Source organism: Macaca fascicularis, chromosome 2 (genome assembly GCF_037993035.2).
Source record: "Macaca fascicularis isolate 582-1 chromosome 2, T2T-MFA8v1.1".
NCBI classification, from domain to species: domain Eukaryota; kingdom Metazoa; phylum Chordata; class Mammalia; order Primates; family Cercopithecidae; genus Macaca; species Macaca fascicularis.
In genome coordinates this window covers 110,534,092-110,547,067 of record NC_088376.1, presented here as the reverse complement: position 1 = coordinate 110,547,067, position 12,976 = coordinate 110,534,092, and the positions used below count along the sequence as shown (strand labels likewise).

The 12,976-nt window shown below is 42.0% G+C and overlaps 1 protein-coding gene across 2 annotated transcripts in view; it reads left to right on the top strand.

The window, feature by feature from the left end:
* Window positions 1-12,976, top strand: part of SMARCC1 (SWI/SNF related BAF chromatin remodeling complex subunit C1) — a 194,554-nt gene that overhangs the window by 159,663 nt on the left and 21,915 nt on the right. For both annotated transcript variants that reach the window (XM_045386359.3, XM_045386358.3), the window contains one exon: window positions 9,178-9,439. In XM_045386359.3, the coding sequence (XP_045242294.1) occupies window positions 9,178-9,439 (262 nt within the window). The remainder of the gene's footprint in view (window positions 1-9,177; window positions 9,440-12,976) is intronic.

Sequence of the window (12,976 nt, the reverse complement as noted above, 5' to 3'; positions counted from 1 at the left end):
GGTTTGAGTTACAGACATGAGCTGCTGTGTCCAGCTTTTTGACTTTTAACAAATGTTGCTTTCTAATCAGATCACACACAATATTTCATAAATATTTTCTGAATAAAACAACACAGCTGAAAATGTTGCAGAAATACTCTCCAGACTCCATCCCAATACACAAGGCTGCTATGCTTGAATTCTTTCATGGTCGACCGTTATTTTGTTTTTTGTTTTTTGTTTTTTTGAGACGGAGTCTTGCTCTGTCGCCCAGGCTGGAGTGCAGTGGCCAGATCTCAGCTCACTGCAAGCTCCGCCTCCTGGGTTTACACCATTCTCCTGCCTCAGCCTCCCAAGTAGCTGGGACTACAGGCGCCCGCCACCTCGCCCGGCTAGTTTTTTGTATTTTTCAGTAGAGACGGGGTTTCACTGTGTTAGCCAGGATGGTCTCGATCTCCTGACCTCATGATCTGCCCATCTTGACCTCCCAAAGTGCTGCGATTACAGGCTTGAGCCACCGCACCCGGCCAACCATTATTTTCTTAATCAGCATTTAATGTCAGCTGTTTGTGGCAGGAAAATTCTTTGAGACAGTCCCTACCCCTACTGAGTGAATGTCAGTAATCCAACTGTATTGGTTATAAATTGCTATGGTTTCTAAGCGATTCAGAAAAGTTAAGAGTATGAAAAATCACCCAAAATGGGAGCTGTAATGTTCTTTATAATGTAAACATGCAAGTCACATCCGTTCTGCCACATCCTGTTGGTTGCAGAGACCAACTCTGGATCTGGGGTAGGTGAAAGTTTTCAGTGGAGACGGTGTAAATATTAGAAAGCAGGATCGTTGGCAACCAGCTTAGAGACTCGTTCTCAGACCAACAAAAATGGGTCATTTGAACTTCAAAATGCCACCCGTTCATTTTGTGTATAATTAAGACATAACCTCTTTCTCACCCTAGCACTAACATCCTATCCTTCCCTGTGGGAAGCAAAGCTATGAATGTTTTTCTACTGATGATTTCCACACAGAATTCTTTTGAAAATTGAGAGAAGTATGACATATGCCTTGGCACAGTGTCTAGCACATACATAGTGTTTGGTAAATATACGCCTCCCATTATGCAAACCAGTAATCAACAAATATATAGAAAATTCTTAAGATTCATAAGCCGGCCGGGCACAGTGGCTCACGCCTGTAATCCCAGCACTTTGGGACACCGAGGCGGGTGGATCACAAGGTCAGGAGATCGAGACCATCCTGGCTAACACGGTGAAACCCCATCTCTACTAAACATACAAAAAAATTAGCCGGGCGTGGTGGCAGGCACCTGTAGTCCCAGCTACTCGGGAGGCTGAGGCAGGAGAATGGCGTGAACCTGGGAGGCGGAGGTTGCAGTGAGCCGAGATCACGCCACTGCACTCCAGCCTGGGTGAGAGAGCGAGACTCCATCTCAAAAAAAAAAAAAAAAAGATTCATAAGCTATTGTTGGCCTTGTGAGCATTTATTGGGTCAGTTACTATGCCAAAGCACTTTAAATGGATTTACTCAGTTTATTTCCCGGCAAACTATGTGAGGAAGCCACAAGCAAGAAAATAATGTTTGCTTTGAATCCTCTTATTCAAGAATCCAGCAGTGATGTCGGATGACAACATAAGCCACTTCTTTGTTAGCCCTTCTTACATTCCAGACTGGAGCTTGAACCTGGTAGGTTGTGTACCTCAGATTACATGAGTCAGAAATGACAGAGCCAGATATCAAACCTGTTTGTTCTGTTCTCTGTATTTATCTAGTACTTCATAATTTATAAAGAAATGAGCTTTTGCTATTTCATTTTAACCTAGGGACTCTGAGATATATATGCAGCTTCTGTCATCCTTCTATTATGAATCAATAAAGTTGATACTCGAGACAGTGAATAGATCAGCTAGGAGTAGAGGCACCTAACTCTCCACCTCCCACACTGCCTCAGTTCATTTTAGGGTGCACTCTTGCTCATCTTAACTCAGTAAGCAGTAGCTTTAGGATAACGTTTTCTTAAATGGAACATTTGGTTTGTTTAAATAGCAATGGGTTTCAGAAATTAAGACTCACAGTCAAATATAAAGCTTTTTTTTTTGTCTGATGACTTAAAGCCAGATGTTCTTTTTAGTCTTAAGTAATTGTAATTAGATGTAATCATATAAAAATTTCAGGGCCAGGCATAGTGGCTCATGCCTGTAATCCCAGCACTTCAGGAGACCAAGGCGGGAGGATCACCTGAGGTCAGGGGTTCGAGACCAGCCTAGTCAACATGGTGAAACCCCGTCTCTATTAAAAATGCAAAAATTAGCTGGGCGTGATGGCGGGCACCTATAATCCCAGCTACTTGGGAGGCTGAGGCAGGAGAATCACTTGAACCCGGGAGGCAGAGGTTACAGCGTGCAGAGATCATGCCATTGTACTCCAGCCTGGGTGATAATAGCAAAATTCTGTCTCAAAAAAAAAAAAATCCCAATTTGTTATAGGTATCATGAACTCAGCTATAATTAGTAGCTATTCCAGCTTCCTCATATTTTAAAGCGTTAATATTAAAGGAAAGGCAGTTATTTAAGTTATAGAGTCTGTCAGGGAATTGGCATGAGAAAAGCACTCCAGTTCAGGGGAAGGTGTTGAGCTGCCAGTGAGTCTACCGCTCATTGTGTCTGTAGACTGAGCAGCAGTCAACAGAGCAGGTTTCAGACATGGGTTGTGTTGTAGACTAGAACTACCTGGAGAGAATTGAAGAGCCTGGGCCCCACATAAGCCGTTTACATTTAAATGTTTTCTTTTAAATGTTTTCTTTTAAAAGACACTCTCGGCCGGGCGCGGTGGCTCAAGCCTGTAATCCCAGCACTTTGGGAGGCCGAGACGGGTGGATCACGAGGTCAGGCGATCGAGACCATCCTGGTTAACACGGTGAAACCCCGTCTCTACTAAGAAATATAAAAAACTAGCCGGGCGAGGTGGCGAGCGCCTGTAGTCCCAGCTACTCGGGAGGCTGAGGCAGGAGAATGGCGGGAACCCGGGAGGCGGAGCTTGCAGTGAGCTGAGATCGGCCACTGCACTCCAGCCTGGGCGGCAGAGCGAGGCTCCGTCTCAAAAAAAAAAAAAAAAAAAAAAAAAAAGACACTCTCAGGCCATTGAGAATGGATCTATGAGCTGATTCCATTTATACCTTTTGGACTAAATGTTGTCTGTGTCTCTGAAGTTCATTTGGCTAGGTATAGAAATTTTATACCTTCAGAGGCTGGGTGCAGTGGTTCACGCCTGTAATCCCAGCACTTTGGGAGGATGAGGCGGGTGGATCACGTGATATCAGGAGCTCGAGACCATCCTGGCCAATATGGTGAAATCCCATCTCTACTAAAAATACAAAAATTAGGCGGGCGTGGTGGTGGGCGCCTGTAATTCCAGCTGTTAGGGAAGCTGAAGCAGGAGAATCCCTTGAACCCAGGAGGCAGAGGTTGCAGTGAGCTATGATCGCTCCATTGCACTCCAGGCTGGTCAATAAGAGCAAAACTCTGTCTTTAAAAAAAAAAAAGAAACTGTCTACCTTCAGAAAAGAGGGACTATTAGGGAACTCAAAGCTGTGAGAAACCCAGACTCTGTACTTAAGGAAGTTAAAGGATGGATGAGACATTGACACGAAACCAAATACAATGAGATGATGGGGCTATGAAAATTCAGAGAAAGGGGAGGTCTCATGGTCAGCTCAGATTATCAAGGTAAGGTTCCTGGAAGAGGAGGACTGATAATGATTTGTAAGAAAGGTCCAGCTCTTGAAATATGAAAAGAATGATTGCTTAGGAGACTGGAGAATCAGCCTGCCTTGATAGTTTTTGTGGTGGATAAAATGATTTATTTGTTCATTTGCCAAATACTCACTGAGCATCTGCTGTCATCCAGGCATGTAGCTAGTGAGGATACAGTGGTAAATAAAACCCAGCAAAGATCTCTGCTTTGGTGGATCTCAAATATTTTGAAATCAGGAGTGAATTAAGGAAGTTATATAAGTAATAAGGTATATGCTGCATATATATAGGTATACATACAAACTTTGTGTGTATGTTATGGGCTGAGTCGGGGGAGATTAGGAGTGGCAGGGAAGGGATTTCTGTTTTGAGTGGTGTCATCAGATTAGGCCTTATTGAGAAACTGACAGTTGATGGGCAAGCACTTCCAGGTGCTGGAAACAGTCAGTGCAGAAGCCCTGAGGCAGGAGTATGACTGACATGTTCCAAAACAAGGGAGTAGGCGGGTGGGCTGGAGCATAAATGAGTCAAGGGAGTTAGGAGGATAAAGTCAAAGAGATCATGGTGACCAAGTCACAGAAATTCTTGAAAGCCGTCCAGAGGCCTTTTGCTTTACTCTAAAATGTGGAATAATTGAGGGACCTTGAGTTGAGGACTGAAGTGATCTTCCTTACAGTTTATCAGGAATCACTCTGTCTACTATGTAGAGAGAATAAATTATAAGGCAGCAAGGTCAGAATCAGGGAGACTGGGTGTGGAGGCTGTTAGGTTAATGCGTGTGAGATACGGTGGCTCGGACCAGGGTGTCAGCCATGAAAGTTAACAGAAATGGTGAAGTTCTGGATGGATTTTGAAGATAGAGATAATGGGCTATCGGAAAAGTTTGTTATATTTTATGACAAACTAAGGAAGAAAGAACAGCAAAAAAGAATTTCATACTGTCCCAGGGTAATTATATTTAACTTTGTTTTCTGTGTATTTGTAGTAATTCATCTCTGTGCTGCTTGTCATACAATTGAATCTATTGTTCAACATTTGCTATTACATTAAAGGTAGTTTTATTTGAGATTAGAAAGCTGTACCCAGTAGCAGGTTCAGTTCTGAAGCAGAAAGACATGTGGCCTCATGAAGCAAGCACACTGCAACAAAGATAAAATGACCAGCCCACAATAATGATGCAGGCTCCCTTTTTTGATTTCTGCTTCCAGAAGTACACATGGAAGCAGCAAAACGCAATTACATTGTTTTCTTTTACCTCAGGTATAAAAAGGGATGGATATGTCTGTTTAGGATTTGGGTTTTCTTCAGTGAATTTCTCATCACTGATACAAAGCATTGAAAAGGAAGGTGTGATTATTTACTTTAGCTCTGAGGCTTCAAGTCTCAGCTGGTATTTCAGTCCTTGGCATTATAGATAAATTTTTGTGACCCTCACTGTCTTTTACTCTTTCCCACCCCCCTCCCTGCTTTATGCAAATAGAAGGGAGAAGAGCTTTGTGTGAACTTCAGCTGCACTTGCAGCTGTGTCTGTGTTTGGTGTCTTGGTGTTGAAAAGTGCTCTGTTGTGTTAGATTTTGCTCGGATACGGCTGCTTTATGCATATACAGTGAAGAGGGAGAGGAAGGCAGGGTTTTTGAAAGCAGGGGAAGTGGGGACTCAGGATGTGTCTTCAGAGCAGGGCCATAGGCTGCCTTGTATGAAAAACTGGGTTCGCTGGAGCCTATTTTTTTGTTATTAAAAAATATTTATGTGTGTACTTTAAATTTTCAAATCATAAATAAAAAGTTCTGGCCAGGTGCGGTGGCTCATGCCTGTGCACTTTAGGAGACCAATGCGGGTGGATCGCCTGAGGTCACGAGTTCAAGACCAGTCTGGCCAACATGGTGAAACCCCATGTTTACTAAAAATACAAAAATTAGCTGGTTGTGGTGGTGGGCCCCTGTAATCCCAGCTACTTGGGAGGCTGAGGGAGGAGAATTGCTTGAACCTGGAAGGCGGCCACTGTACTCTAGCCTGGGCGACACAGCGAGACTCCGTCTCAAAAAAAAAAAAAAAAAAAAAGACAAAAGTTCTCCTACTCCCAGTTTCATTCCTATGGATGATCACTGTTAATAGTTTGTATCTTTCAGAACATTTTAAATGTGTTTATACATGATCACAAAGTCATTTTTATATACTTGGATTATCTTATAAATATTTTTATTGCAACTTGTTTTTTTCCACATTCAGGTTATCTTATGTAACTGAACATCAAAAAGAATGCCTTGATGACCATCCTTACACGTGCATACATACGGTATTTTAGGACAGTATTTCCAGATGCCTAATCACTGGTTCATTGGTTAAGTGCATTTAAAATATGACCAGTACTGGCAATTTTCCCTCAAAAATTCCTAGTTAACATTCTTTCTGATTGTCACAAAAGTGAATGCAGTCTTCAACTTGATTTAATAAAAATAAGATGTCTAGAACAAGAAAAGTTATTTTATTTGCATAATGAGGCCAGTACATGGTGGCAAGCTCTGCTGCATCTGCCCCAGAGCAGACATGGCCCTTGTGGAGCCAACTGGTAGCCTGTTATTTGGACATTGCTCTCAACTCATAGGATCTGTTTAGCCCCACATTGGAACTTTTGGTTTAAACTGGGTTCTCTTTCAGGTTTATGTATGTGTTTAATCGCTTATCCTTTCTAATTCTTCTAATTACTTTTTTTAAATTACCTTCTAAGTTTTAAAATGACAGATGAAACTCAGAAAATAAAGAGGATAATACAGGCTAGCTCATGTTGTAGGCAAGGAAAATTGGCCAATCTTTTCTTCCCAGCTTGGCCCTCTCATCTTATTAGTAGATTCTTTTTTTGTTTCCAAAGATAATACCTTGATATTAAGGTAAGCCCCCAAAGAAAGACTAGTTTGGTTAAAAACAGAACCCAAAATTCAGCTAGAGAATGCAGAGACCAAAATTTCTTTTTAGAGTCACTGCTCCCTCCAGTAGCAGTTCAGCTTCCTTATAAAGCATATCTTGACCTGAATTCCATAGTTCTTACATAACGGTAGGACTACAGCCAAGCTGTTCAGACCAGTAGTCACTCAACAAAAACATAGATAAGAGGACGTTTTCTGGCTACCTCTTAAGCAAATTCAAGTCCTAAATTCCTAGAAAGAATGGTAAGAAGAAAGCAAAACCAAGGATCTGTAGCCAGAATATTTAGATTTCCCACCCCACCTTTTATAATCATTTTGCCTCTTACTTACTAATCTGTTTAGTCTTCCTGCAGAACTGGACTTCCAGAAGATTCTCTTGCTGTTTACATCTTATAGCTCCCTTCTCATCATGCACACAGGAAACTGAACCAGGCCAGGCTTTACCCTCCTCAGATCACCTTTCCCAGAAAATGAAGAGCCCACACTAGACTATTAGGACCAGTAGAACCCTGTCTTGCTTGTTCCTGGTAACCGTCAACCTCTCTCAAAATGTTTTGTTTCAGAAGATCTCCCTCTCCCTAAGGAAAGTCTACAAGCCAGTTACCAAAATCCAGGACATAAGCTATACCATTTACTCTTTTTATTTGTTCTCCTCTTCGCCTGCTCATGCGTCTTTTCTTCATACTGTGTTCATGGCCTGTCTTCCCACACCCCATCTGTCCATGGAAATACCCTAGTTGCTACTCCTATAACCAGTGATGCTTCTCACTCAATTTCACAGGGATTTTCCCCAGTTGGCCCTCTGCCAAAGGCCCAGATTCTTAGGCTAATTCTCATGCTTATTCCATCTGGTTTTTGCAAATAATAGTGTGTAGTGTTTATCCACAGAACTGGCTGCCCCCAAAAGCAAAAATGTTCTATTTCCCTAACCTATTAAATGCATCAGAATAGTGCTATCTGACAGAAATATGTGAGCCATATATATAACTGAAATTTTCTAGTAACCAAATTAAAAACAGGTGAAATGATGTTCTACATAATTCAGTATATGTAAAACCTACATATATACATTGTTTCTATATGTAATCTATGTGAACAATTTTTCTTTTTTTTTTTGAGACGGAGTCTCGCTCTGTCGCCCAGGCTGGAGTGCAGTGGCCGGATCTCAGCTCACTGTAAGCTCCGTCTCCCAGGTTTACGCCATTCTCCTGCCTCAGCCTCCCGAGTAGCTGGGACTACAGGCGCCCACCGCCTTGCCCGGCTAGTTTTTTGTATTTTTTAGTAGAGACGGGGTTTCACCGGGTTAGCCAGGATGGTCTCGATCTGCTGACCTCGTGATCCGCCCGTCTCGGCCTCCCAAAGTGCTGGGATTACAGGTTTGAGCCACCGCGCCCGGCCTATATGAACAATTTTTCATATTAAGTCTTCCATTTTACTGTGCATCACTGACAGCACATCTCATTTCGTGTTAGCCACACTTCAGGTGCTCAGTAGCTGTGTGTAGCTTGTAACTGCTGTATTGGACAACACCGCACAAGAAAATGATTCCCAATGACTCAGATTTTTCTATGAAAATGATGGGATGGAGACATTATTGAAAAGAAGTGGGTTTATTAACCCTCCTAATGCTTATGATTTTTATACTACTTTCAGAGATCTGGATTTTCATTTTCCTACATGTTCAGGTTTCCTGCATGATTTTCTTTATCATCCCTGAATTAAATTAATTTAGGATAGGCTTCATTCTCTGAACTAAACATATAATATTGTATTTCTCTTTATTCTCATTTGGGTGCCAGAAAGATTATCTTGAATATTGAAATGCTTGTAGTCGTTAAACTAAGATTCATGCTGATTTTTTTATAGGCAACTAAAATATTCCGTGAATGTGTCACCAAGTATAATTTTGGGTACTTGAAAGCTAAGATTTGCAGTGGCACTGCCAAAGTTCCACATAGAGAAATGCATATCTTTGCAGCTAAGGCCACATCAACTCATGCAGAGTAATTTAACTCTGGTGTTATGTTCTAAAATAGATGATAACCAAAAGAGTATCACATCCAAAAGAGAGCACATAGGAAGTTGGGGGAACTTGAAATGTTAACATCTGAGGAACTATTACAAGGACAACAGAGGCTCATTTTACCTGGGGAAGACTCAGACAGCCATAGGAAGTATTTTTAGTTATCTAAAGGCCTGCCAAACATAGAGGGGATTACATGTGTCCAAGTGAGCCCAAAGAGCAGTAGCCCTACTGCAGGAAGATTACAAGGAAAGACTTAGACTCAACATGGAGAAGACGTTGCATGGTAACAGATGTCCAAATGGAAATATGCTACTCAAATAACGCCTTTGTTCTCACTGTAGAAGGTGCAGGAAGTGAGGTGGTGATGTCAGTGTGATGGGATAGAAGGAATTCAGGCATTATGTAGTTGTTCTTTGTGTTATCCAATCCTGAAAGCCTCTTCTGGTGTCTCTTCCCTTCCACTTCCTTTGCTTACAGCTAGAACAACAGAGGCAGCAGTTGCTTACTGAACGCCAAAACTTCCACATGGAACAGCTCAAGTATGCTGAATTACGAGCACGACAGCAAATGGAACAGCAGCAGCATGGCCAGAACCCTCAACAGGCCCACCAGCACTCAGGAGGACCTGGCCTGGCCCCACTTGGAGCAGCAGGGCACCCTGGCATGATGCCTCATCAACAGCCCCCTCCTTACCCTCTGATGCACCACCAGATGCCACCACCTCATCCACCCCAGCCAGGTAAGAGGAAGGCCCTGCTCTTGGAAAAAGCTTTTGGTCACTACAGAGGCACAGAGCATCACTGAGGCCAACCACACAGTTGGTGTTTTCTCATGAAGACTGTTCAAAATTTTCATTGTCATCTAGAAAATTGTAGGCATGTGAGATTTAGGGTTATCGCCATATAAGGCCTTCCATGTTCTTTTTCTCTTGGTATGATGCCTTTTCTTTGAGTAGGTCGGTCTCTGAATGGACAGTAATATCTCAGAGTTCATTCAGAATTTATCTTTGGATTATTGATACTTTAAAAAATTTGTAGATATTTTCAAAGATAAACACACGTAACACAGCAAACTCCCATGACCTGGTTTCAGCAACCATCATCTTTCTGCCACTTTTACTTTTTGTTACAGAAATCTGCAACCATAGATAAAGTAGAGAGAATAGTATGATAATCCCCCATGTACCTATTGGACAGCTTCAAAATTATCAACATTTTCGAGTCTGTTTTTATCTTTTCCTCCTCACTTTGGGAAATGAGATAGACTTCAAATATATCTCTAACCAGTGGGAGTCTTATTCTTTTTTTTTTTTTTTTTTTGAGACGGAGTCTCGCTCTGCCGCCCAGGCTGGAGTGCAGTGGCCAGACCTCAGCTCACTGCAAGCTCCGCCTCCCGGGTTCAGGCCATTCTCCTGACTCAGCCTCCCGAGTAGCTGGGACTACAGGCGCCCGCCGCCTCGCCCGGCTAGTTTTTTTTGTATTTTTTAGTAGAGACGGGGTTTCACCATTTTAGCCAGGATGGTCTCGATCTCCTGACCTCATGATCCGCCTGTCTTGGCCTCCCAAGGTGCTGGGATTACAGGCTTGAGCCACCGCGCCCGGCCAAAGGAGTCTTATTCTTTAACATAACTATCATCACCATCAAACAAAAGTAACCATAATTCCTAATATCTTTCGTTAAATATCTTTGAGTGCTTAGTTTGTTTGAATCAGTATTCAATTAAGATTCACACATTTGTTGACATGTCTCTTAAAAATCTATGTAATAATTCACCTTCCCTTTTTTGTGCCATTTATGTGTTGAAGAAACCAGGGTTTTTCTGCAATGTGGCTATGCCTGATTATACACCAAAGGTGCATAGTGTCATGTCATATGTCCTAACCCCCACCCCACCTACACACAAACACACATTTCCTATAAACCAGAGGATTGCTCTGGATATTTTATCAGATTCAAATTCACCTTTTTTTTTTTTTTTTTTTTTGGAGACACTGTCTTGCTCTGTTGCCTAGGCTGGAGTGCAGTGACATCAGTGACATGATCATGGCTCACTGCAGCCTCAACCCCCCAGGCTCAGTCAGTCCTCCCATCTCAACCTCCTGAGTAGCTGTGACTACAGGCGCACACCACTACACCTGGCTAATTTTTGGTTATGTTTTTATAAAGATAGGGTTTCGCCTTGTAGCCCAGGGTGATCTTGAACTCCTGGGCTCAAGCAATCCTCCCACCTCGGACTTCCAAAGTCCAGGGATTACAGGCATGAGCTCTACCACACCCAGCCAAGATTAACTTATGAGGTCAGGCATTCTTATAATGTCAGTTTTTCTTTTTGTGATACTAAGATTGATCAGTAGTTCTGGTGTTATCAGTTGGATTCATCCATTATAAAAATCCCCATTCAACTTAATTGTTTTAGAATTTAGCATTCAGAATTGCTTCCTGAATTAGCTATTTTAGTCTGGGCATGATGGTTCATGCCTGTAATTCCAGCACTTTGGGAGGTCGAGGTGGGCAGATCACCTGAGGTCAGGAGTTCGAGACCAGCTTGGCCAAAATGGTGAACCCCCATATCTACTGAAAATACAAAAATTAGCCAGGCATAGTGGTGCACATCTGCAGTCCCAGCTACTCAGGAGGCTGAGGCATGAGAATTGCTTGAACCTAGGAGGTGGAGGTTGCAGTGAACCAAGATTGCGCCATTGCACTCCAGCCTGGGTGACAGAGTGAGACTGTGTCTCAATTAGTTACCCTGAAAATCAGTTCTCATAGGAAAACCTGGATAAATGCATCATATTTTCCCTCTATTGGTTGTCTGTATAATGAGTTGCTGCCCCCCAGTCACCAAAGGTGACCAGTGAAGGTTTTTTTGTGTATATTTTTAATATTGTAAAATTACAAGTTTTTAAATATTTTGTGTGTTTCAGTCTATCATAGATACTATTTGTGTTGCTTCTTAAAAGACGTTGGGTCTCACTGAGTTGCCCAGACTAGACCCAAATTCCTGGTTTCAAGCAATCCCCCTGCCTCAGCTTTTGAAGTAGCTGGATTATAGGCATGTTCCACTGTGCTTGGCATTTTCTTATGCTTAAATTGTCCCATTTGTAGCTTGTGAGAGCTGTTTCGAGTTGGCTATTATTTACTAAATTTTAACCATTTTGGAAGTTGAACTCATAGTTCCTTCAAGCTTAACTGCCAGCATCATTAAAACCTAAGATGTACTTTTAATTCCAGTTCACCCCCCAACCCCACATTCCTTCTCTTCTTAGAGGGCAATATGTGTGAGTGTGTGCTGTGTATTGTTAGTCTAGTGAAAGTCATCTTGTAAGATTTTTATAGTTTGTTTATCAACAGTAATATACTAAGTGCTTAGCCAGAGCCAAAGTTTGTGCTTCTGGGGTTGGGATGCAAATTCTCTGGCCAAGTCATGGTATTATCAACACACTTATTCACAACCCAAAATATATTTTAGGCCTTAGTTTTAGTAGTTTTTATTGGCTTTACTGAAAAACAGGGCTAAGTTTACTTTGGGAAGCTTTTGTTTAGACACATTCAGAGGATTAATGTGCAATCATGAGATTTACTACCATCACCAGACTTGCCACTCTAAATGACATTTGCGGAGAAAGCCTTAGAAGTTTGCCCTGCTCACAACCAGATGCTTTCTTTCTCAGTCTTCTTCTCTGTCTACTTGAGTGGATCTTAAATTCTCTGTATAGAATCTGATTTTCTCCAGGGTTAAGCTTTCAAAAGATACAAATGCTTAACAGAGTGCAGATCTCAAAGTAATTTTTCAAAAACAGTAGTTATTCAAAAATTAAATTCCTAGGTCAGGCTTGGTGGCTCACACCATTAATTCCAGCACTTTGGGAGGCCAAGGTTTGAGGATTGCTTGAACCCAGGAATTTGAGACCAGCATGGGCAATATAGAGAGAAGCTGTCTCTACCAAAAAAAAGCCAGGTGTGGTGGCACTACATACCTGTAGTCCTAGCTACTCAGGAGGCTGAGGTTGGTGGATCACTTGAACCCAGGAGTTTGAGGTTGCAAGTGAGCTGTGATTATGACACTGCACCATTGTACTCCAACCTGGGCAACAGAGTGAGACCCTGTCTCTAAAAAATAAATAAATAAATAAAAATTCAGTTTCTAAAATACTGGGATAAACTTTTAAGAGGAAGTTTACTGTAGCTACATGGTATTTGGCTTTTAATGGTGCTAAAGCATCATATTCACATTAAATCTCACAGAACATCTAAGGAGCACTAGCATCTGCATTTA